Source organism: Aplidium turbinatum, chromosome 13, assembly GCF_918807975.1.
Source record: "Aplidium turbinatum chromosome 13, kaAplTurb1.1, whole genome shotgun sequence".
Taxonomy (NCBI): Eukaryota; Metazoa; Chordata; class Ascidiacea; order Aplousobranchia; family Polyclinidae; genus Aplidium; species Aplidium turbinatum.
The window spans coordinates 13,809,928-13,834,531 of NC_137484.1; the positions used below are offsets into that span (position 1 = coordinate 13,809,928).

Consider the following 24,604-nt stretch of genomic DNA (forward strand, 5'->3'; position numbering starts at 1 on the left):
GTTAGGTTGTGCTTGAATTGATCACTTTTCTGTGGTTCAATGCGCTGATGAGTATGTCCTCAATCTAAATTGTCTATATCAATATGTTTAAATTCGTATTTGATGTGATAGGTGTTGATCAGCAGAGGCTTAAGTCATGGTTTTTAGTTCAGTCATTGAGAAGGCTACACCATTGATTTCCAAAACAATAGTTAAATATTGAAAAGATGGAAATTAAACTTGCATAGACTACTACTTAAAAAAAGGAATATTTTCGATAGATTTGATCAATCTGAACATCAAGAACATAGACTACATTACTTTGTAGTTTATGGTGCTATTTTAATTGTATTGTTTGTAATTGTATCATTCTATTCTTGCAACAAACGAAATAAAAGTTTTATCTATCTCTCTCTTTGCAAACACTACCGTATCTTGATGACGTTAGGCTGTGTTCAAGTAAAGTACACAAACTGTAAAATAACTGCATACGGTACCGTACAGTAGCACGGTTTGACTTCTAGGTCTCATGGTTGCAGTAACCTACGGTAAACTATGGCACATGGGATAAAATACTTTAACTTAATAATATATTAATAATAGTCATGCATCGTGATTTCCCATTGTGGTAACTAGCTGGGTCACGCCTAAAGTATTTACATTATTATTGCTCTAACAGGAATTTTAATTTTTAATAATACACCAATTTGAAATGTTATATAAACATGATAAATCTTCTTCAGACAGACGCTGATCAACATGAATTTTAACAACGATATAAGCAAGATACCTTTGCCTTCTTATCCAATACCAGGATTAAGCGAATGTAAGTTACAGTACGGTATGGGCTATTACAAACATTTAGCAGTAGATGATGTACGGCATTGTATCATCTGATAGCCGATTGTAATTTTACATTGCAATCGACATGCATTCAGTATTATAATAGGTTATTATATGCTTTGCTCAGAGTTTATGGATATGAACTGTAGGGTTGTTAAAAATATCTATGCAATGGATAAAGTTACTACATAAGGCAACCACAGCCTCTAAGCCTACTGTAAAATTGCATTTTTCTTCAGCTGCATTCTTGCATAACTTGCTCGTTTGTCAACAATAAACTAAAAAGAGTTCATATTGTAATTCGTTAACTCACATAAAGTTTTGCAAAGAGGAGATCATCCATTATATTGAAACAAATGAACTTGTTTATATTTTTTGAAGTTTTGTGTTGTGTTCAGTATTTAAAGCTTTGGTAGAGAGTTTGCTTTGTTGAACCATAGAGAAATAAAACAAAGTAACTTCAGCGGGTTTACCAAGCCAGGCAATCCTGCGAGACCAGTCGTTTCTATGATTGGCACTCCGGAATACAAAGTGACTAAATTTTTAGACAAAATTATAAAACCGTACATACCTAATAACTACATGCTTAATTCAACTGAACAATTTATGGAAAAGTTAAAAGATTTTAAGTGTCCACCCGATAGTCGCATGGTGAGTTTTGATGTTGTATCTCTGTTTACCAACATGCCTCTAAAAGAAACTATTACTATAATTGCTGACCATATTTTTAATGAAAACCAACCTAATCGACTGCCCATTGAGAAAAAATATTTCATAAAATTATTACATTTAGCCACAGAAGGCATATCCTTGTACAACAATAGTTTGTTTCAACAGATAGATGGCGTCACCATGGGTTCCCCATTGGGCCCAACACTGGCAAACTTCTTCTTGGCACACATCGAAACCAAAATATTTGAATTCTATCGTGATTTTTATCCCAAACTGTATTTACGTTATGTCGATGATATTTTGCCATTTTTGATCTTAAACTCTCAGCATAAAAATATCCAATTTACACTTGAAAAATCTAATGATACTATCGCTTTTCTTGATGTTGAAATCGAAATTAAACCCAATTCTTTTGACACCTGGATTTGGTGAAAACCTACCAACACTGGCTTGCTTTTAAATTATAACGCTCTATGCCCTTACAAATGGAAATCTGGTTTAATTTTGTGTCTGTTGTCTCGTGCTCGTTTGGTGTGTTCTGATAATCAGTTGTTTCAGCAAGAAATCAAGAAATTGAAAAATATGTTTTATTTAAATGGATATCCTTCCCACTTTTTCAATAAAGTTTTGAACACCTTCATGGCTGATGAACCAAAAGACACGCCTGAAGAAGTAGATTTTAGTTATTTTATTAGTATACGGTACCCTTTTTAGGAAACGATTCAACAAGATTTGCCAAAAACCTAGCTAAACTTATAAAAAAGAAATTTTCATGTGACATTCATCCTGTATATAAAACGTTTAAAGTGCACCAATATTTTCAACTGAAGTCGCCTACCCTCTTTGCTCTTTCTTCGAATGTTGTGTATAAATTTAGTTGTTTGTGTGACGCAAACCAGACATATATACATTGGTATGTCAACCAGACATTTGTTGACAAGGGCCGGGGAGCACTTAAACCCAAACTTAACAACCAAAAGTGCAAATAAAGAGCACATCGCCTCTTGTGAAACGTGCACTGACAATGTCTCGATCGACCAATTTAAAATAATCTCTCGAGGCAGATCTGAATTTCAGACTAAGATCATGGAAGCCTTAAGAATCAAACGTAATAATCCGTCTCTCAACCGGCAGTTATTCGCCTGTGGCTCATTGTTCCTCTTGTGTGTGTTCTAATTGTTTGTCAAATGCCTGTAGTTTACACCTCATGTGATCTGTTTCCACCGTATAATTTACTTGTAATCATTCCTGTGTCACTCGTTCAGTTTGTGCTTTTCAGTCTGGAGTGTCGTTAGTATACAGTTACAGTTATAATGCAAAGTCAAATTTACCTTACAATTTTCATTTTATTTATATTGCAGATATGTAATTCCTGATGAGGACACATGTACGTGTCGAAAACGTTTGAGTTTATTTTAATTATGTTATATTTGTGTATGTAATACATCATGTTAAACCCGCTAAAGTTACTTTGTTTTATTTCTCTATGTTCAGTATTTGTTAGTTAAAAATTAATGAACAGACAAAATATTAAGCACAAATAAGCAAAAACAAATAAGCTACCGGTATTAAGAGACTTTAAAATGCAACCGGAGCAAGAAATTGTGAGTGGTCTTCAACTTATAAGCGCGACTGTGTGTTTAAAATTGTCGACGATATGTTTCTTAGTGTACCATATTGCAATATTCAATACTTTCAAATTTCGATTTGCTGCTTCCAGTGATAGATGATTTGCCACAACCCGGACAGAGTCAACTTCATCCATTGTCTCATCATGACAGCAGACATGAAGCTGCGGCGCGAATTCTCAGCACTCCTGGAGCTTCGCTAGTGCCACAAAAAGTGGATACCTTCTCTACTGCCCCAGCAGCTGACCACATGTAATCTCTTTGTTTCAAAGAATATCAAACATTTCATATTCATATGCTATATCATATATTGTATGTCAGGCATATGTTGTATAACTGCATAAAGCAGCACATCGCTTTGACTCAATGAATTGATCATTGCACTAGTTCGACCATATAAATCAAAAGTAAAAATAACATATATACCTTACCCAATCAAAAGAATGTTCCTGTCTTGTTGTAGTTAAGTTGTTTTGAAAACATGACTTTGTACTTTAGCAGAGTTTAGTACCGGTAGCTGAAAAAATTACATAAACAAAACTTTTTGTTTTTGTTTTTTAGACATCGTTCATAGATTTGTTATGTTATTATATACGGATATGTCGTTTATCAACAGAAATGCTCCTCTTGATCCCAGTTTATTTGATGGTGTCAACACAACACCTCTTCTTCATGCTGTTCTCAATCGACCTAGTGATGCCTATGGCCACAGAAACACAGTAAGAGTTCAATAGCCTATTTTTTATACTTCCTTCAAAGTTCTTCAATTTAATTGTTTTTACTATTTTTATTTGAAGATTGCTTTGTTACCTTGAATGGCTTGATGACTTGCTGGTGCAGTACTTTTAAATCTTTCATTGAACAGTTTTTATTGACACTGTTTTGCACCAAACTGATGTGAAATATATAGATATTATTATTATTGAACAGTTGGCAGCGTAATTGATGAATTAAATTGATGGTAATAAAATTGATGAAATCTTGTCATAGAAAGTACTAGATGAGTCACAATTTACTGTGTGTTTTGTACATGCTGCTACAGAATAGAAGAAAAAATATTCCATGCATACATTGTAGTATTCATACATGTTCATTGTTCATATTTCTGCGATAAATGGTATTCATGTGTCTAAGTTCTTTTATTTTTCCGGCAACCAAGTATGGCATAAAAGCCTCTTTCTGCCTGCAAAATTCTTGCGCTCAGCTTCTAACATAAAAAATTGGTTATAAATTTGTGTTTTCAAATATTTCTATTCGGCATGTGGAGACTTTGCCTTGTTTATGAAAAAAGTTTGTGAGTGAAGAGAAAAAGGTTTTGACTTTGTTTAGGCTACAAATGCAAGTAGTGATAAAAAGTTTCAAATACCGTACCAACGATTGGAAAAATGCTGGTGTGTGAAAGCTGGCGAATAAACATGGCTTTCCTTACCAGCATGGTGGTTTTGGAGGCCTTTTCACGACTTCCCGGCAGCCGTGGTCTCCGGGACTCGGGAGTTTAGAGGCCTGAGTGTTAATACCATAAAAGAGTGCTCAATGCCAAGCACATTGCTAAGCAGAGCCAACTTAAGTCACCATAGAGAGGGTGAAACAGGCTGTAAAAGTTACTGTGATATTAGTGATTCAATTTACAACATTGTTCATATTAAGTATAAATGTAATCAACTGTGATTATGTCAAGTTTTGTAATTGTTCTTGTAGATTCCCATGCCAGCTGGTTTGAACTCGAGTTTATCCCATCCAGCGCCATTTGTTAATCCTAGTTCTGTTGTTCGGTAAGATATTGTGTTTAAATTAATGTTTAAGACATGAAGACTGTGGTTGAGCAAATTTGGCTTACCCTGTTATTGGTTTATGTATTGTCAACACATGCTTTGTGCTAATATGTGCCAGTGTACGTTGATCGAAAGATTTTATATTATACACAAGATTTTGAACTATTCAAAACCTGGCAAATTAGATCCCACCTCTCGGCAGGTGAAAATACTAGTTTTGTGATGCCAATTTTACTCTTAACATCAAAATCATTCTTTTTCATTCATCTAATGATTTGGTTGTTGCGATGAAGTCAATCTAAGGATGCACATTGCACAATACTGCATGACATTAAAGTATCTTGTGATAGCTGGAATTGATCTACAGTTAAAAAGAAAGATTTTGTACAAGTAATATTATTGTGTGTCCATGGTTAAAGCAATATGCCCACAACAGCAAATCAGTTGTCATTGATTCAACGTTGTAATCAACGTAAAAAACGACTGATATTCTGTTTGGGTGGTCACGTTTTAGCAGTTTCCCCTTGCAATGAACGTTTCTCATGGAACTATTTGTACATCCACAGCACCTCCATACCAGCGTCATTTTCAACTGATACTGTTTCAAATTCACGTGTACAGCCAACCTACCCAGGTACACAATGAATAGTGTTGCTCGTTTTAATAGTATGTACCAGTTACTGGTGTTGTATTGTTACATATAATATAAATTGGAAACATCCGAATAGTTAAGTTAATGTTCTGCAGTGGTTGAGTAAAAACGTTTAGCTTACAAGTGGTCACATGCTTGTGTTGCTGTTTTCACAGGAAATACAAGTCGTCTTCCTGTGACCCGGCCAGTGCAAGCTGTTGCACCCCAACCAAGGAATCCAAGGCTATCTGAGAGATCTGAAACTGCTGAAAGCGGCCACGGTGCTCAAGAGAACAAGCTTATTTACACACCCAGTCTTCCGACTGTTGAACAGACTTCGACAGAAGAAAAACCAAAAATCTGTTTAAAGATTCGGTGATTATCTCTAATTAGCTGAATCCATTAAGCCATGGCTGAATTCAAACGTTTCAACTGCCGTGAAATTCGAATTTTAAGAGCAAAATTTTTGCATTTCTCTTGAGAATTGCTTCTGTGTTGTGACTATCGGTCTTTGCATGCTTGATTTGTTGTAGATATTGTATTTAAAAAATAAGTTGTGATTGTTTAAAATTTTTATTGGCTCACTGGCATTGTTTTTCAGGCGAACTAAGAAGAGCCGAAAGAAAGAGAAACATCATAATAAGCTTGCAAACGAATATGGTATTGTGTCTTCTGAAAGCAAGCCGGAGGGAGCTGGACCTATAAAGCTGAAACTATCCAGACTGAAACCGTGTAGCTCTGGAGACAGCAGCAAGCCTCAATCTACAGAACAAGCATTCAAAGTATCTTCTTTAACAACAGCGGTTGAGCCTGAATCTTCAAGTTCTCGCAGCCAGCAGAAACCTGATGCCTCTGCAATAGTCCGTAATTTGCCGAAAGACAGAGAACGGTTGTCTCAATCTCATGGAAGTCAAGGTAATCGGCCGCAGCAAGCTAAGAGCTCGCAAAGTGAAATGCAAAACCTCAAACATCCTCCTTCACATAAAGTTTCAAAAAGTTCCTCTCGGTCGAAAAATCCTTCCGAGTCTCCTCATCTTTCTTCATCCCAACCATTGCAACTCGGTGCCAATGACGTTCGTAATTATTTTGAAAATCAAAATTTATTGCATTCAAATCCTGTCCTGGCAAATCAAAAATTGACTCCGAAACAGGATCATACAAAACACGTGCAAAAGCAGTCCATGACTTCTAGCAGCCATATGCCGTCTTACAGTCAAAATAGTAATTTTCCAGTCCCGTCACTGCAACCTCAAAATCAAATGCCAGGATTTTTCCCACCTTTCGATCAACATCCCCAGCAAATGATGCAGAAGCATTTTATGTCTTCTCAGTCAATGCAGCAATTTCCTCCTACTCCTCAGCAAACAAACATGGCACCACAATTTAGTCACAGCTCTTCAGATCGCCCTACAAGTGGAGAAATCCCCGCGCAGGCATCATTTCCTCAACAGAGAGCATGGGATGTTAGAAAGCAGGAAAACAGAAGCAAGGCTCCTCCAGGATCAAGTAAACCACCTAGTCTGAGTTTTGATGCGAGACCTCCGCCATACAATGAAGCCATGATTGCTCAGCAAAGAGCCCAAGCACAGTTATATCAGTCACTCAACGGACCAATGAATTTACCTTACGAAATGGCTCAACAGAGGACTCAACAAGAGCAACAGACAATACAGCAGCAGCAACAACAACAGATGACACCGGTTCATATGTCGCAACAACAGATGCCACCTGCCCATCACCAATCAATGCAGAGCATGCCTGTGAAGAATGAGGTCTTTAGTGGTCAAAAGCAGCAGCAGCTACTCGTCATCCCCCCTTCACAACAACCTCACCAACAAATGCAGAAAAGCACCAACACTCGTGCGAACACACCTCAACAACAGCAAGGTCCTGGTCATTCCAGCTTCTTTGAATCTTCATTGAAATCTAAATCAAATAATTACAACGTATCCAATGCGATTCAAAAGCAAAGTAAACCATCAATCAACCAGCATATACCCGTCTCCACTCAGTACCAACGTGAATCTGTTCCTCTAAGCATGGACCCTTCTGTCAACCTGCAGACCTATCAACCACAGCAGCAGTCGAACCGGAACTCACACGGTGGAGTTAACTACATGAATACTCCCAGGGTATGTCTCGTCTTCTGTTGTATACACAAACGTTTTGTGGCAGCTTTTATATCAGTTTCATCATCATTGCTTTTCTAATCACTTGTTTCTTTTTCCAATAGCAATCGGTGCAGCAGTCTTCACACGAAGCGAGGCCGAAGAAAAAGGGTAAGTTTTGTATTCTTAGGTTTTGAACGCACCAACAGCATATTCTTAAAATAAAAAGTATGACGAAACCCTTCTGTAATTTAAGGCAAAATAAATATCAAGTACACTTATTAAATCTTAGCTATAATCAACAAAGTTATAACGTTTTAGCGAAGTGTTTTTATACCTGCTTCTTCTTACCTGTTCTTGTATTTTAGCAGGCTGGCTATATTATCAGGAAGGCAAGTGTGCAGTTACTGAGCTGATGCAGTATACAGATTTCATTGGCCGATGTTTTGAAGAGTTGATACCATATAAAAAAAATCAGAAATTTGAAATAGTGTGCCTAATCAAGTGCGAGACGCCACAAGTCTCAGAGAAATTGGAGTTGTTTGTTTGTAGCCGAAGCTCTTTTGCAGCTATTTTACATTTATGCAGTCTATTCTCAATCAAATGACAGGTTTTTGTTCAACAGCTAAGTCAGTTTTCATGCACAATCACTTTTACCAATACAAGTTTGTTGAAGTAAACGTGACTATAGATACTGTGCTTAGCTTCACTATTTGGAATAGCTATAAATCTCACCAAACAGTAACACGTAATTGCAGCGAGAGTTTTTTTTGTGTTGCCAGAAAGTCAGTTTTTGTTATAATCTTGCTATTATTTCATTGCAAAGCTGCTTCGTATAAGTAAAGAATGCATTTGTAGCTGACGCTTAACGGCATCGCTAAGTAGCAACATTTCTCACCTCCATAATAACACTTCAAAGAGCTGAAAAGCCTAAACTGGTCGAGTATGTTTCTATGGCAATTTTGACATCACATTTAGGGAAACCACCTTTTGTTGTATCGCTTTTTTATTTTTTCATTGTTACTGCTAGTGCAGGGTCAGGTTATTCTTTAATATGTTGACTTCAGGTTTGTAGGTGATTAAGTTTATACAGTAGCGTCAACATCTATAGCGTGCTGTGTAAAATTGAATAGAAGATGACAGAAAAGACCCTGCAAGAACGCTGCTTGCTTTTGCAATGCCCACAAGCCCGGATTGCAGTCACACCAAACGAGTTTAAGCGGTTTCCAAGCAAAGCCGCATCTCAGTCCGTTTTAAAAAGCACGGGATTTACTTCACATGATCATTCAGTTCAACAGAACAGAAGGCCAGTTGCTTTAAGCCGTGAGCATGTGAAGTTAAGCGATTCTGTCAAAATATCATCTAAATGTCCTGTTGTCAAAGGTCAGCAGCATGAGTTAAAGATAGCTGGGAAATACCCGAATGTGAGAGACCCAAGTAGTAGTACAGGCAAGCTGAAGTAATTTGATAGTTTTTACATGTGCTGTGTTCAATTTTATTCCAAACAGTTAGCTATTAAGTGCTACATTATTGTTTGAGGCAGGAAAGCAAACTGTGAGTGTTATTTAAAGCAACAGAATTGCATTTCCAAAGCAAATATATAATAAAGAAGTGTTGTTGAGACCGCAGCCATTCGCAGTTGTTAAATGGAAGGGAAATTAAGGTTTAGTTCCACGGTCATTGCTAGACGATATTCGCGATGAAAATGTGTTGCAATTGACACGCAAATCATGTTTTAAAAACTAGTTTAGAATATCCTATCTTGTTACAAATTTACCAACAAAAATATTTTCAATATGATTTTTTGTATTTAAATTTTAAAAAGCAACTCCTTAGCTGTTACATGATGCAGCTAATATTTTTCAATTAGTTGCGTATGAATACGTTGAAATTATGTAAAAGTATCAACTTCTGCTTGGTGTACTGGGGATCTTTTACCCTGATTGTTTTGGTTCTATTGCATAGGACACAAATCCTCTAACATCCAGCATGTCCGAGTCAAATTTATTGCGGATGATGAGGAAGCTGATATTTACAAGCTCAAGGACATCATGTATCCGGATGATACCGAGGTGTCCAACTTCGAAGACCTGCATCCTGGCATGGATGTCGTGGCCAAGTGGCCCATGAATGGAAAGCTCTATGCCGCTGTTGTCATCGACCCCCTTGATAATACCGGTACTATTTGCACGAAATGATAGGTTGCAGGATAGTCAAAGACATGCATAATTGCGTTTATTATAATTAGAAAGGATTTAAAATTTATCTTGCTACAAATGATTAAAACTGCCGCCTGTGCTGCATTTAGCCAATTGTCTACTCGCATAGCTTTTCTGCCTCAAACATGTACGACATCATAATTTATAGTTCCTGTTTATTTGATAATTTTAAGTCATGCTGAGAGGGTTGTTTTTTCGATAAAAGTACTGCTTGTAACATAATAATAACAAGTGTTTTTATTTAGCGTTATATTTGTCGCAGGTATGCGTTACACTTACTGCTTTGCAAAGCACACAGTGTCAGCGCAGCCGATTACATTGTTACCCTGAAGCCGTTGTTTTGCTGAGTTCCAGGCATGAATAAGATTCCGTGCCACTTTTCTAAAGTCTCTGGTATAACCAGGCAGGGTATCGGAGTATCGGACCCTTGCCTATCGATTCAAAGGCAGACACACTATAAGCCACCACGGTCATCATCATTATGTTCCTTCCTCGTATTGAGGGTTGAATACAATGCGCCATTGTTCTCGACCATGAGCTGTTCGTACTGCACTTTTATAACTTAGTTTGGTAATGTTTGTTGTCCAAATCATTCTTGGTCTGCCTTTGTTTCTTTTACCGTTTATCTTCCCTTCTATTAATGATCTTTGTGACGAGTTTTGCCTTTTTTGTGTGTTCGAAATACTTCTATTTTCTTCTTTTGACTACCATTTGTAAGAGAATTTTGCTTGAATTGAATTTGGATAATACTTTATCCTTAGTGATCTTTTGTTTCCATGAACTTTTTAACATCCGCCTGTGTGTATAAGCCACCGAGCCGGCCAATATAACAAAAAATATGTTTTTAAAGTGTGAAAAAGTGAATATATATCAACCTAGTTTTATCTCAAACTGAGTTACCGGAAGTAGATTTTTCTTATTGGCCAGAGTAAGTTAACTTTGTCATCTGACCGCAGCAACATGCAATTTTCGAATACATCTTCTTTGGTAGGTCGGAGATTTCGCGAAAGAAAACCTCCTCCTAAGCCCTTCCAGGCGCAGCATGGCTCTTCTAGAAAAGACAAGAAGCATTCTCTGGATGGTCCGAGCGTTGTGTTGAACAAGCTGACAAAGGACAACGTGCCTCGCGATGTAAAATGCATCGACGAGTTACCAGAAGCAGCTGATGGTTTCAATGCGTACATATCCATGGCTGATCGAATCAAACTGAAGAGGCGAGAAAGATTAGCCAAAGCAGCTAAGCTCACTGAAGGTGACTGAAAACCTGACATCAACCAACTTAGCGAATTGCTGTTATCAAAATTGCTTGTAACGGTTGAAGTTTCTGAGTATAATGTTTTATAGAGCTTTGGTAGAGAGTTCGCTTTGTTGTATTACAGACCTACAAAACTTGCCAACATATTGTGTAATTTTTACGTGCTAAAGTTGTTGGTGTTACCAAGAGTTATATACAGTCAATAAGCCATAGATAACCCGCTGAAGCAAAATTCTTAATTTTTTTATGTTGATTCCATGTATGAAGACGTTGAATCCATGTAAAAGTGACTGGTTTTCTTAACTGCAGTTAAAATATATCAGGCAAAAAGCGTAAACGTGACGACAGCTCTCCGGATGTTGGAGATCTCATCAACATGGACAGTGATGAGTCCGAGGGAGAATTTCTTGGATTTGCTCCCCCAAGCAAGAAACGCACTCATCAAGACGACATCCGAAAGAAAGAGAGAAGAAGAGCAGCTGAACTACGATTGCTTCATCAAGGTTAGTTAATGAATAAGTTATGAACTCTCCACTGGCGACTGTACTCAAACCCCAGCCAAGCTAGAGATTTTTTTCTAAAAGCTAAAATCAAGTTCCCCTTTAAAGGTTTATCTTTGAAACAACGGATTAAATGAACACGAGGTAGAAATCTGCTAATCACAGCTCATTTGGTCATTATGGCTTCTGGTGACTGCACAATAAAATCTTGTAATGTAAACTGTGTTTTCAACTTCCAGATGGGTCTGGTACGTTCCAGCGCTTCATGTCCTTAGTGAAGAAGATCTTTGACGACATGGACAGTGTTGATCCTCGATTGATCGATGAAGTCATGAACAATGACAGGATGGCAAAGATCCCTCAGTGTCTTCTCATCTCAAGAGGAAGACTCCAAGATCTCAGTGGAGAAACAGCGAAACTGAAGGCGATTGATGTCCTCAACCAGGTACGTTTCTCTCTTCCATGTCGTCATCTCACGGATCTTGTTTTTGTCATGATTTAATTTCAACTGTCGTTTTCAGCTGCCGAAGAAGACACTTGTGCGACTTCTGACGATTTTAGAACCAAGCATAAGGGACGGAGTGAACGCAAAACCTTTGAAACTGAAGGTGAGTCTTGTTTTAAGCAATGATTGTCTAGCTGGGACGGCAGTGACGTATTCTGATGACGCGAGCCACTTTTACGTCATCGTAATTGCGCAGAACATAAGATCTCGTATGATCGATCAAGCTATCGATCAATATTGATCATCATCATCCATTTTGCTTCGAAGAAGCCTGGTTTCATCTCAAAATATCAGGGTCGACCAGTTGTCTGCAGCGACTCCTCCATCTCTCTATTGTTGGCATCTTCAAGTTTCAGGTTTCTTTCTGTCATGTCATCTTTCACGGTGTCATCCAACGTTTTCTTTGGTCTTTTCTCATTTTTCCTGTCACTACCTTATTCCTAACTCCTTTGTGAAATTGTTCTCATCCATTCGTTCAAGATGTCCAATCGATCTCAGACGATGTACATGCAAATACTCTTCAATGTTCTCAACGTTAGTCCACTCTCTCAAGATATCATTTTTAACTTTGTCGAAAAGTGTCTTCCCACACATCATACGAACCATCCTCATCTCTGTTGTTTGCATCCGTCTAATCTCTGTCCTCTTTATCGCCCAACATTCACTATCACGCTTCTCACACACGCCTTGTGCAACCTTCCTTTCAATATGCGAGAAAGCATTCTGCCACAAAGTGTGCCTGACAATTCTTTGAACTTTTTTCCAATCCGCACGTATCTTTGCCGTCTCTGCTATGCAATTATCTATTTCTAACATATCTCCAAGATAGCGGAACTCCGTAACAACTTCCATCTCATCGTAGCCTAATTTCACATGCTTCTCGTACGTTTCATCAGCTGCAATACCCTCACATCTTCTACAATCAAAACGCATTCCCCTCATCAATCATATCTTGTGCACCCAATAATTGCATTTAATACACTGAATAGAATTGCTCATTACTCTCTTGCCACATATTGCGCATGGATCCATAACATTGACTGCCAATATCTCATTTGTACGTTTTGTTCTTGTTCTCATTGCTTTCGTTTCATTCACATTCACTTTTAAACCTTTGTTTCCCAATGCATTTTTTCCATCTGACATACTTTTCTTCCACCTCTTTCCATCTGTCTCCCATAAGCACTCAGTTGTCAGCGTACAAAAATGTTTTCATCGTTTTATCAAGTTCCTCTGAAGCATCCAGAACTATGAAAAAAAGTACAGTAATAGACTGCTAAGTAAATGAAAATTCTTGATCAAATTATTATAAAATGTTCAGTACACGTTCCAAATCTTTTTTTCACCGTCCTTATACCTACAATGTCAAATTAGCTTAGTTTAAGCTGGCTTACTATCTATGCGTTGGGTCTGGGTAACGCCTAACTTTTTACGCAAAATACAATTCAGTTTCCCCACAAGATTACAATCATCAGTGTGAAGTAAACTTCTCTGTTTTCATGTCATAAAGGGAACTACATCTGAGGAACAGAAATGGAATCGTGAATGCGACTTGGACCGTGTCAACACAGCCACCGAGGCTGCCCTCGTGGCGATGTACGTCATGACTGCTCGCTCCATGCCCAAAGCCGTCTACATCGATGACGTCATAGAGAGTGCCGCTCAGCTGCTACGTCGACAGCTCAACAACACGATCTATCCTGAATATGACCTCGTCTATAAAACACCTTCGCAAACCGGCAAGAAAAAGAGCAACAAAGGTAAATCTAAGCCCGTTCTCTGCTTCTTCTTTTTTTTTATTTATGACTGGTTGGCAAACCTTTATTACCCCACATGAGATAAAAATATCTGTGATGGATGAAGAAAAAAACGTTTGCCAAACATTGAGCTATGAAAAAGTTTTTATTTATAAGTTTTCAGTGATGTCCTACATTATATTACAGAACTGACCAGCACAGCGAGCACAAGAATGAAGCGAGCTCATTACAAAGGCCCGAAAAACCGAAGCATTTTGCAGCTTTACAACAAACTGAATATTCTTCTCAATCAAATGATGGAGTTAGTTGACGTGCAGCCTCTCACTGACACAACCATACTCAAGGTAAAGGTTGTGCTTAAAAGCATGTTTTGTCTCCTGTTTTTTAAATTCACAATCGGACATGATCCTGTCTTTGATTCGACTCAATTTAATTTTGTTTTTGTTGTGGTGTAACGCCGTGCGACCAACACTAGCTCCCTGGATCGTGATGAGTGGAAGCTGAGGATGTGTCTCGCCAGATCCCTTCCTACCCCGACAGCAGGAAATGGGTGGAAAAAACGCGGGAAAAAGTTGTGACACCTTTTTTTTTACTTCAGATTTCATCGTTGGGAGTTTCTCCGTTCTTTGTTGAAAATGTCAGAGAGTTGCAGCTGAGCGCCATTCGTCTCACCACCTCCATCTTCTCACGATACGACAAGCACCGCTCTCTCATCCTGGAAGATATTTTCCAATCTCTGGCTCGTCTCCCAACTAGCAAGAGGAACCTCAGAAGTTATAGGTATTCTTTGGTTTCTGGTACTCCCAATGACTCATTTTACATCAATATTTGTATGCATCGTTGTTGGGTTTTGCGTAAAATTATCAGTGAAGAATAGTCTTCAGAATTTTCCTCTTTGTTCAGGCTGACATATTCGGAAGAGATTGTGGACTCATCCGATGAAGAAGATACTTCCGGTGGGAGGAAGAGACAATCTGGTGGCAACAGCCGCGCGGAGCTGCAGCACATCCAAATGGTATCAGCTTTGGTGTTGCAGATGATCCACGCAATCGCTCACCTCCCCACACCTGAAGCACCTGACGAGACAATGGAGGAAAACGAAAAGAAATTACAAAATGAAGTGCGAGAGCTGCTAATAATTTCAATAATTGCTAAAAACTCTAAAGTGACTTGAAATATATTTTTATAAAATATTTATGCAGATTGTAATTTATAAAAAACAGAAACATAATTTAGGAGCAAAATGGTTGGAACGCCTGGTTAATTTAATCAAAAAATAAAGAGCCCAAAATGTAGATACCAAACTCATGTTCAGCAAACGTTTCGAAAACTATACTGTCTTCAAAAAACTATACTTTCGAAAACTATACTGTTATTCATTTATAGCACTGAAGATGAAGACAGTATAGTTTTCGAAACGTTTGCTGAACATGAGTTTGGTATCTACATTTTGGGCTCTTTATTTTTTGATTAGAAACATAATTATTGTTTGAAAAAGTCAACATAATTTTTAGTATGATGTTTCCGTAGTTGAAGCTTGGCACTGAAGATGAAAGTTGTATCGCATAATTTCCGAAGCGTTTGCTGGACGGTGGCCGGTCGATTGGTCGAAAGACATTTGGTCGACAGTCATTTGGTCGACAGACATTTGGTCGACAGGACGTTTGGTCGACAGACAATTGGTCGACAGACATTTGGTCGACAGGACATTTGGTCGACAAGACATTTGGTCGACAAGACATTTGGTCGACAAGACATTTGGTCGACAGACATTTGGTCGACAGACATTTGGTCGACAGGACATTTGGGTTACAGTTAGGGTTAGGGTTAGGTTAGAGTTAGGGCTAGGGTTAGGGTTAGGTTAGGGTTAGTTAACCCTAACCCTAAAATGAATCGTTCTGTCGATCAAATGTCCTGTCGACGAAATATCTTGTCGACCAAATGTCTGTCGACCAATTGTCTGTCGACCAAACGTCCTGTCGACCAAATGTCTGTCGACCAAATGTCTGTCGACCAAACGTCCTGTCGACCAAATGTCCTGTCGACCAAATGTCTTGTCGACCAAATGTCTGTCGACCAAACGTCCTGTCGACCAAATGTCTGTCGACCAAATGACTGTCGACCAATTGTCTTTCGACCAATTGACCGGGTACCTGCTGGACCATGAGTTTTTATAGTTTCTGGAATGGCCCGTTTCGGAGAACCCGACTCGGAGCTCTAGGCTAATTCGGAGAACTCCCAATTTGGAGGCACCCATTTTCGGAGAAAAACGATTCGGTGATTTCTTGAAAATCCAGTGGGATTTTAGAAATCTCCAACAAAGGCTGTCCTAATTAGGATATCTCCGAATCGGGTTCACTCAATAGTAACAGACGGGAATTTTTGCTGCACTGTCGGATCTAGTCTTTTTACTCAGATTCAACGTTCAAATTTCAGGTGGACGAAATGACAGTGATCTCTAGTTACGACACTGCTGTGAGAACTGGTCAAAAGTTTTTATCCGTCTTCTTGAAAAAGTAAGCCTCTTAATTAATATTTGTTAATGTCTGCATAGTTAATATTTGTAATATTGTTGCGGCAATGTTATTTTTCTTACACAAGCAAATCGGTAGAATCACTACACAGTCACTTCTTTAACCTTCTTTCGCAGTAGTTATCAAATATTTTTCTACATTCATCTACCAAAACAATATCTTTTAGGTGTGCCAGCAAATTGGAAGAAATCGACTACAGACCGATGTTTGAGAACGTGGTGCGCGATCTTCTGGCTACTGTGAATAAGCCTGAGTGGCCCGCCTCTGAAATGCTGCTCAGTGTGTTAGGCCGTTTACTGGTATGTATCAATAAATGCAAGCCGTATCCGTGCTATGAATGTTGTCGGATTTCTCTTAATTAAATTTCTTTTGAAAACATTGTACAGAAAAAAGAATTGAACTTTCACGCTTGGTCAGTCATACCCAATTACCTTTGTCGTTTTTGTACTATGTGAGATTGAGGTGATACAAAATTTTTGTACTATGTGAGATTGAGGTGATACAAAATTTTTGTACTATGTGATATTGAGGTGATACAAATTTTTTGTACTATGTGAGATTGAGGTGATACAAAATTTTTGTACTATGTGAGATTGAGGTGATACAAAATTTTTGTACTATGTGAGATTGAGGTGATACAAAATTTTTGTACTATGTGAGATTGAGGTGATACAAAATTTTAATGAAGTAGCCCAGTTCTTAAACTACATTTTTCCCTTTTTCTCCTCGCCAGGTACATACGTTTAGCAAGAAATCCACCGAAATGTCTTTGCGCGTGGCGTCCTTAGATTATCTTGGCGTGGTGGCAGCCAAATTACGTCATGACGCTGTGACGAGCCGCACTGACGTAGGCGCTGTGCAAGCTCTTCTTAGACGACTGGAGGATGCTTCCAACGAGCAAGAGGATAAAGATCAACCTATGGATGAAGAAGAGAAAGAAAACATGGAAGAGAATGACACAAAGGTTGAGATTTTACTTGCATGACTTGAGTTGCAAAAACCTCATGTTATGATAAAAATCTTTTCTCAAACCTTTTCCTCCGATTTGTGCTTATTAAAAACGGATAGAAAAGAATGTCTATAATTTTTTGAAAATCTATTTTGTACGGTTCAACGTCTCTTGTTCCCCGTATTGCGAAGGTTGGACTGTTGATAAAATGACATTTTTATGGTATTTGTCTGACTAAACAAACCTTGTGCATTTTCATGTTGTTCTGCTACATCGCTTCAGGATGAACAGAAAAAGTGTAAGCGACCGAAGAAGAAAGTGAGACCAGGCAGAAGGAATTGCAACAAAAGCGCCAAAGCTAAGAAAATCAAAGTATAAGTCTTAGATTGCCTGATAAAAGTGTGATAAAAGCCAGGAAATACAAAACTAAAACCTCATCATTGATGTAATTTTATGCAGCTTGAAAGACGGTATAGGTAAGAATTCATTACAAAGTTTTAGACAGAGACAACCGTCAGCACTGTTCAATAACAACGTAGCAATGCTAGAATGATAGAACTTCCGTGCAGAAAAAGCGACATTAAAGTTGAAACAGACGAGATTAGATGCCAGTATTGACTGACGATCATTACAAATTCTCCGTATAGAAACCCCTTGTACCGATTTAAATTGACATTGTAACCTTAACAGGAGACTTCGAAGAAACTTACTGAAACTGAAGAAGACAAACTGATATCTCGCCTCCAGTACTTGCTGCTTGGCTACTTACGAAGGAATGCCGATGCCGACCCCGCACTTTTGGTTAGTTGGAATATTTTCAGTCTAACACCGGTTTAAACGTTAAATCACAACGTTAAATAGACATTGCTTGATGGTAATGTAACGCAATTTTCTACTTTGCAGTTTGCACACAACTTCTACATCAGTCAATGGCTCCGGGATGTTTCGCAGCAATTTCAACAACTCCAGCAACATCCGGATCAAGGAGGAGACGCTGGGGACCAGCTGGAAGCTCAGAGCAGAGATCTACAAGCTTGCCAAAGAAAGAAAGATGAACTGATGGAGTTAGCCTTCTCTGCGTCAGTTGCGGTATCAAATTTGTCAAAAGATCAAACAGAAGAGGGAGAGACGAAAAAATCTCTGAAAATCAGTCAATTGCAGCAAAAGTACGTTGAATTATTATTATCTCACTGTCTTTTGTGCCAATGTTAAGAGCTGTACAAATGACGCCATTACTTTGTCTTGCTTTCCCCATGACGCCAAATGCGTCGTTTGTCGTTAGCCTACGTAACGAAATATGACGGTTCTGTCACTCCCGCGGATTCGTTTTATTTAAACTGTCGGAATCGTATATTTTTCATCTGACTGCACATTCCTTGTCATATGATATTAAAACATTCCTTTGGAGTAACTTTTTATTGTAAAGCCTTAAAAACCCACGTTTAACGAAGTAAGAGATGGCAAAGATAGTGAGTGTTGTGTGCATTGCTAAGTCTGTGTATTCGTTTAAATTCTTTTTCTGACTGCATCAACTACACATAACGTATACGTGCCATCCATACAACAACTTACCGTTGGCATTCAGCGCTAACAAGCTTGCTGCTGGCTTGACTGTCGAAGATGCGGCTTTGGTATCCCGTCACCTCGCCTCCACCAGGCCATTCTCTCGAGCGTTCGACTGCTACCTCTCCTACATTCTTCGTGTTCGCGATGAACCTGCTGTGGCCCTCAGGACCCGAGCCATCAAATGTTTAGCTGAAGTGGTTGCCGTCGATCCCTCTATCATGGAACGAGTCAGTGTTTTTTTTTGGTGGAATGTCATTCAATCTGTTGGTTGCTAGACTTTCTAATCAGATAATAAAAGTTTTATAAGCTAAAATTTCTGGCGGTTAGCTTAGAAATCCTACCACAACCGTGTAAACATTTTTTCACATAGTAAATTATTTACAATTTAGAAAACCTCTAAGATTTGATGCATAAATTTCACCATGCTCAATTTTCCTCTTCATTTCAAGATTAAAGTTGAGGCAGTGGTACAATTTATTATCATGCACAGGAGGACATCGCACAGGGTGTGCAAGCCAGCTTAGTAGACCCCTCCACGAGCGTACGCGAGGCTGCCATCGATCTCGTTGGAAAGTTTATTCTCCTAAAACCAGACTTAGTCAAACATTACTACGGCATGCTGACTGCTAGGATCTTGGTAAGTTGGACCGGAACTTCTGATTTGGGATCTCGTTTTCAGAGAAGTCAAAGAGGCTTCGTTATTAAAACATTTTTTTTGTCGCGTTTGATGCTAATGCAACAACAAAAAATGAAACAGTTTTTTGTTATTGCTGATTTTGACTCTCATAATCGATGCAGGACACAGGAGTCAGTGTAAGGAAGAGGGTGATCCGAATCCTAAGGGATTTGTGCCACGAGTATCCTGACCTGCCTCAGCTCACTGATGCCTGTGTGAAGATGATAAGGAGAGTCAATGATGAGGAAGGAATCAAGGTGGGTTTTGGATGTGAAGCAAACAGTCATCCGCGTGAACTTGTAGGCTTTTTTATGTCTAGTGGACATTCTACGAACTTGAATCGTTGCTTGAAAAATCAAACGAGGTTTGATTGTAAAACGATTGAGATGTGGTGAACGTTGCATGTATGTTTGTTTACTCGGCTGGGTGGCCGAATGCTGAAAACGTCTGCGCGAAGTTCGAAAAGACGTGGGTTCGACACCGCTCCGGAACACGTGTCTGTGTCTTCGCAAGACACAATAGCATGTCACATTAATGGGATTCAGCTAAGTCCATGACCACCTGACCCTTCGTTGCTTCCAGCTGCCTGTTGCATTGCACCTCTGACCGCAGTGTGCTGTCGAAATAGGCGCAAAATAAAACATTACTATTATTCCTCTCGATCATACGATTTTTTTTTCTTTCCAAGTTTACATTTTGCACTCATGGGAAAATTAACTCTCATGACTAATTACCCTTGAACGTTGGAGTCTGGTGATTTACCGAGATAGCCGTAAGCCTCAGTGAGTACGTTTCATCCCAGCTTTGTACAAACGGCATTGCCAGCACTGGCGCCGACTTACGGGGTTACGAGGTGGCCACGCCACCCCATAACCGCTGTGGCGGGGTGGCAGCCACCCCGTTTAGATTACATTACTTACTGCAAATAAATGTAATTTGAACGGACGTTTAAATCTTTTTTTGATCATTGGTTTTCGCTTCAAGTCAACGTAAAGCCAGAGGTGAACCAATACAGTATGGCGAAGAAAATGATTGTTTTTGTCACAAGCATGATACTCGCGTAACATCAAGCAAGCCACGTGAAGATTACGCAACACGTGGCTACGAGTTTTTTCCTTGTTGTTGTTGCGATCGTTTATTTGTTACTTGTCATAAGTCATTGTTACATTTGTTAGGTTTACAATGGGATTTATTAATCAATAAAATACGATCTTTCCATTGCCTTCCTCAAAAATCTTTTTTGAAAAATTTTAAACTGCTCATAATATCGCTATTATGACAGCTATAAAATACTTGGAAATAAAATTATCTCGATGATTGATAGCTCCACCCCCTAGGCCCCTAAATGAATATCTATTTTCAAATTTCATTAAAAAAAAAATGCAATGTTTGAAACTTTTTGAGTTTTATTTAAAAAGTGCACTTAGTAAAGTAGCAGTTTTAACGTTCTGCAAATTTACACGTAAATTACATGATTCTATTCGAGGAAAGCTACACCCTCTGCCTATTCCCAATAATAAAAGCAACCTTTTTCAATTACTCAAGATTTTGCATTTTGAATTATTTTCCGATTTCAGTTGGAGTGTACTGTCATCTACTTCATGCTTTAATTTCTACTTTGTTATCTACTTCATGCAGTAATATTGCGTGTCAATGCGTGACAAACTGTGAGGCGGGAATTTATTGGTCTGACATAGGAGTTGCTTGTTACATCACAGAAAAAATTACGAAAAGTCGTCCAGTAAAAGTTTTCACTGACATTCTAGGTTTATTCAGCTTAAAGATGCCACCGAAAAAGCGTTCAAAATTGCAGCCGTCCATTGAGTCATTTTTTGTTGCGTCTAGTCAGGATTTTAGCCAGCATGAAAGTGACCAAACGCCTGAACGAAACGAAAGTGTGCCACTGCCAAAAGGCGTTAGCACGATCAGGGGGGTGGAAGATTATCGTTGCTTTCCACCACCTGCGAGGTAGAGCGATCGTTTAGTGCATTCAGGCGCATAAAAACCTGCTTGCGATCTACCATGACGCAACAGCGATAGAACCACATCCTAATTTTAAATGTTTATCAAGCTGAAGCTTCACGGTTACAACTTGACCAGTTGATTAACAGTTGGATTGACAGAGCTGCTGTTCGCAAAAATATTTTGCCAAATGTTAAGTGTCAGAGCAGCAACGTAACAATAAAATTCGCGACATACCTCCTGTGCTTTGTTTTAAAGTTGCTTTGTAAATTATCAAGCTACAAATCAGGTGTGAAAAGACAATTGCATCTACGACACACGCTTAGTAAAAATCAAACAAATACATGCAGTTTGAAAGTTTTTAGGTTGCCATATTGTGCTATCCGCCACCCCGTGCAAAAATAAAAGTCGGCGCCTATGATTGCCAGTATTATCACAAAATGTTCTACGGTCACACAAACTAAACCCTTGTCTGCCTTTTCATGTCTAGAAACTTGTTCACGAGGTTTTCATGAAAATGTGGTTTTCTCCCGTGAATCCTCAAGACACGGAGTCCTTGCGGAAGAAGGCACTCCTCATCACAGATATTGTGGCCGCTAATCGGGAACGAGGATATGAATGGATAGAGCAACTCTTTAAAAACGTATGATCTACGTTATAATTTATCTTTTTTACGTTTTATGTACAGTTACGACCATGTAGCTGACGCAGGCGACCTATGATGCGTTACGCGTGTGACGTCACTGCAAGCTAGTTTCAATCCTTGCAGTAGATAAATGATCATTTCTCCATTGCAGCTAATCGACACTTCAACTCGCAATCCCCGCGTAGAGGAGGCCTGCCGGCAGATTGTGGACTGTCTGGTTCAGCACGTCATCATATTTGAGAATCCTGATAACAAACAAACCGGTATGACATCACTTTTCAACCAACGATGATATAGGTTTTCTTGTTCTCATTTATACCGTCTTTTTTGGCCTAAATTCCAACAAGGTAGCGTATTTTTCACTGTCACCGAGCTCTGGGATAGTTTTGTCAGGGATGTTGGTGTTCTTTGTATTTGAAGGGCAAATAAAAAACATCTCTCTCTCCGATTTGTGGTCCAGTAGTGCTCATTATGTATGTTTTCACTCAGAAGAGAGGAGTAAACCTCAAACCATGGCGACAGATGGTGAAGACAATCTGGAAAAACTCAAAAATAGCAACGAAAGGTTTGTATTTCATTTCTTACTTTTATAACGATCGTTGACGTTTTTTATGAAAATACAGTTATTTAATTTCAACCTTCTCTTCTGGTTACTGCAGCTCTGCTATGAAGGCGAAGAACAGGTCAATCAGGTTGGTCGCGACTGTCCAGACCTTGGTCCAGCTGGCACGGATCAGGCCCCGTCTCTTGGTGCCACATGTCATGACCTTGCAGCCGTACTTAGCCACCAAATGCGAGGTAAGATCTGATACTCTTGTAGCACATGTAGCAAATCAGTTATTTTTTATAGTGTAAGAAACGACTGATTTGCTGTCTGGCAGATGCTTCTATTTTTTTATTTTTTGGGGGTACGCAAAAACACTAAACAATAATTTGCATCCTCCTAGACTCCTGACGACGTTCTCACTGTTTATGGAGTATGTCGCATCCTGGAGCTTGCTATTCCTCTCATGGAGCATCCATCAGAAGCATTCCTTGCATCCATAGAAGAGGATATGATGAGGATGATTCTCACCCAGCGCTTCCACATCGTCTCTGGAGCAGTAGCCTGCCTTGGTGCAGTAACATGCCGAGTGACCCACAACTACAGACTGATATGGGATTGCTTTCAGCGGATGTGCAGTGAGTCATATGTTTCTTTTGACGATCTTTGTTGCTCCATTGTTATTTTAGCATTTATTTTACGATTTTTCAATTTTATTTGAGATATTACAACCGTAAACTCAAAGAGTTTCGGATGCTTGAAGTTGAAATTGTAACTTGTTTCATGCAGCTGGCTTGTCGAACGCTCGGACGCAACACCAGAAGAACGCGCAAAGTATATTTCATCCAAAGCTGTACAAGCAGCTTCTTCGCACTCTCTTCATCATTGGTCACTTCGCCAAGAATTTCGACTTTGATAACGAAAATATCAAAGGAAACACGCAAGTGAGTTGTTGCCATGGCAATCCTGCGACCACCCATCTATCTTTGCTTCATTAAGTCGTTTGATCATATACTTATTTCGTTCTTAACCAGACAGTAAATTAACCGATTTTTACATCGATTCAACGTTAACGTCTGCGAATGTTAAATCAATGTAAAAGAACGGTTGATTTTCTGTCTGAATAATTTCACTTACTGTCTGTGTATAACAAGATTCTCACTCAATGTATCCCCAGCACCGCAAAGGGAAAAGTGCAGCATGATCAAGCAACTTCGGTTCGGCTCCCGGCATATGCTGTCAAGCAACGCATCTCAAGAGAAACTTTTCATTCAGCGGCATTTAGTCTTGCTGTAGAGCAAATCATAATTTATATGTCCGAACGCTAAAGTACAACCGAAAATTGTCAAAGCATCACTTTTAAAAGCCAGCTTATAACAATTTACAAAACTGCCTTGTTTAGGCTTGGCAAGAGGCTTTCTCAGTCTGAGCGTAAATCATACTTTTCAATCGAATGAAAGACTGCTTTCCACAGCATGTTGTAACATCAATTAGTCAAAAATAATCATCAATTATTGTCGATCTTTGGTGGTACCTGCGAGAACAAAACAACCCTTTGTTTAGGTTTGTGTCAAAGACAAGGTGTACGACTGTCTCTTCTACTTCGCCAACCTCACGACGACATCCGGGACCGAGGAGCTCCGAGGATACTCCATCGCTGCTCTTGGTCTTCTCATGGTGCAGGATCCGAACATGATGTTCCGCAACGCGACGAGAGAACTTTATAAGACTCTTCTTGATGGTGATCAAAAGTCAGACAGCTTAAAAAAGCAGGTAGACTTCAGTACACTTTCTTGCTATTCGTGTATGAAAGCGTCTATGTGCTTAGAAATTCTGCACCCGCCAATGTTCTTTATGT

General features: G+C 39.0%; 1 protein-coding gene and 1 pseudogene across 3 annotated transcripts in view; one reads left to right on the forward strand and one right to left on the reverse strand.

Annotated features, from left to right (window-relative positions):
- The first annotated feature begins 738 nt into the window (after positions 1–738).
- The window catches only part of LOC145781985 (nipped-B-like protein A), a 30,831-nt gene continuing 6,965 nt past the window's right edge, over positions 739–24,604 (forward strand). The window contains exons 1-33 of one of the 3 annotated variants that reach the window (XM_082593705.1): positions 739–805; positions 3,215–3,374; positions 3,739–3,841; positions 4,821–4,894; positions 5,461–5,528; positions 5,702–5,900; positions 6,127–7,657; positions 7,759–7,804; positions 9,599–9,811; positions 10,844–11,104; positions 11,431–11,610; positions 11,847–12,052; positions 12,129–12,215; positions 13,623–13,872; positions 14,056–14,213; positions 14,468–14,649; positions 14,773–14,989; positions 16,306–16,385; positions 16,570–16,702; positions 17,137–17,367; positions 17,635–17,724; positions 18,043–18,153; positions 18,256–18,518; positions 18,938–19,145; positions 19,409–19,555; positions 19,717–19,851; positions 22,047–22,199; positions 22,354–22,465; positions 22,692–22,767; positions 22,862–23,000; positions 23,150–23,384; positions 23,536–23,690; positions 24,310–24,519. In XM_082593705.1, the coding sequence (XP_082449831.1) occupies positions 739–805; positions 3,215–3,374; positions 3,739–3,841; positions 4,821–4,894; positions 5,461–5,528; positions 5,702–5,900; positions 6,127–7,657; positions 7,759–7,804; positions 9,599–9,811; positions 10,844–11,104; positions 11,431–11,610; positions 11,847–12,052; positions 12,129–12,215; positions 13,623–13,872; positions 14,056–14,213; positions 14,468–14,649; positions 14,773–14,989; positions 16,306–16,385; positions 16,570–16,702; positions 17,137–17,367; positions 17,635–17,724; positions 18,043–18,153; positions 18,256–18,518; positions 18,938–19,145; positions 19,409–19,555; positions 19,717–19,851; positions 22,047–22,199; positions 22,354–22,465; positions 22,692–22,767; positions 22,862–23,000; positions 23,150–23,384; positions 23,536–23,690; positions 24,310–24,519 (6,480 nt within the window). The remainder of the gene's footprint in view (positions 806–3,214; positions 3,375–3,738; positions 3,842–4,820; positions 4,895–5,460; positions 5,529–5,701; positions 5,901–6,126; positions 7,658–7,758; positions 7,805–9,598; positions 9,812–10,843; positions 11,105–11,430; positions 11,611–11,846; positions 12,053–12,128; positions 12,216–13,622; positions 13,873–14,055; positions 14,214–14,467; positions 14,650–14,772; positions 14,990–16,305; positions 16,386–16,569; positions 16,703–17,136; positions 17,368–17,634; positions 17,725–18,042; positions 18,154–18,255; positions 18,519–18,937; positions 19,146–19,408; positions 19,556–19,716; positions 19,852–22,046; positions 22,200–22,353; positions 22,466–22,691; positions 22,768–22,861; positions 23,001–23,149; positions 23,385–23,535; positions 23,691–24,309; positions 24,520–24,604) is intronic. The other 2 variants (XM_082593706.1, XM_082593707.1) reach the window with 2 other exon arrangements.
- LOC145782340 (uncharacterized) lies at positions 12,542–13,613 on the reverse strand (annotated as a pseudogene).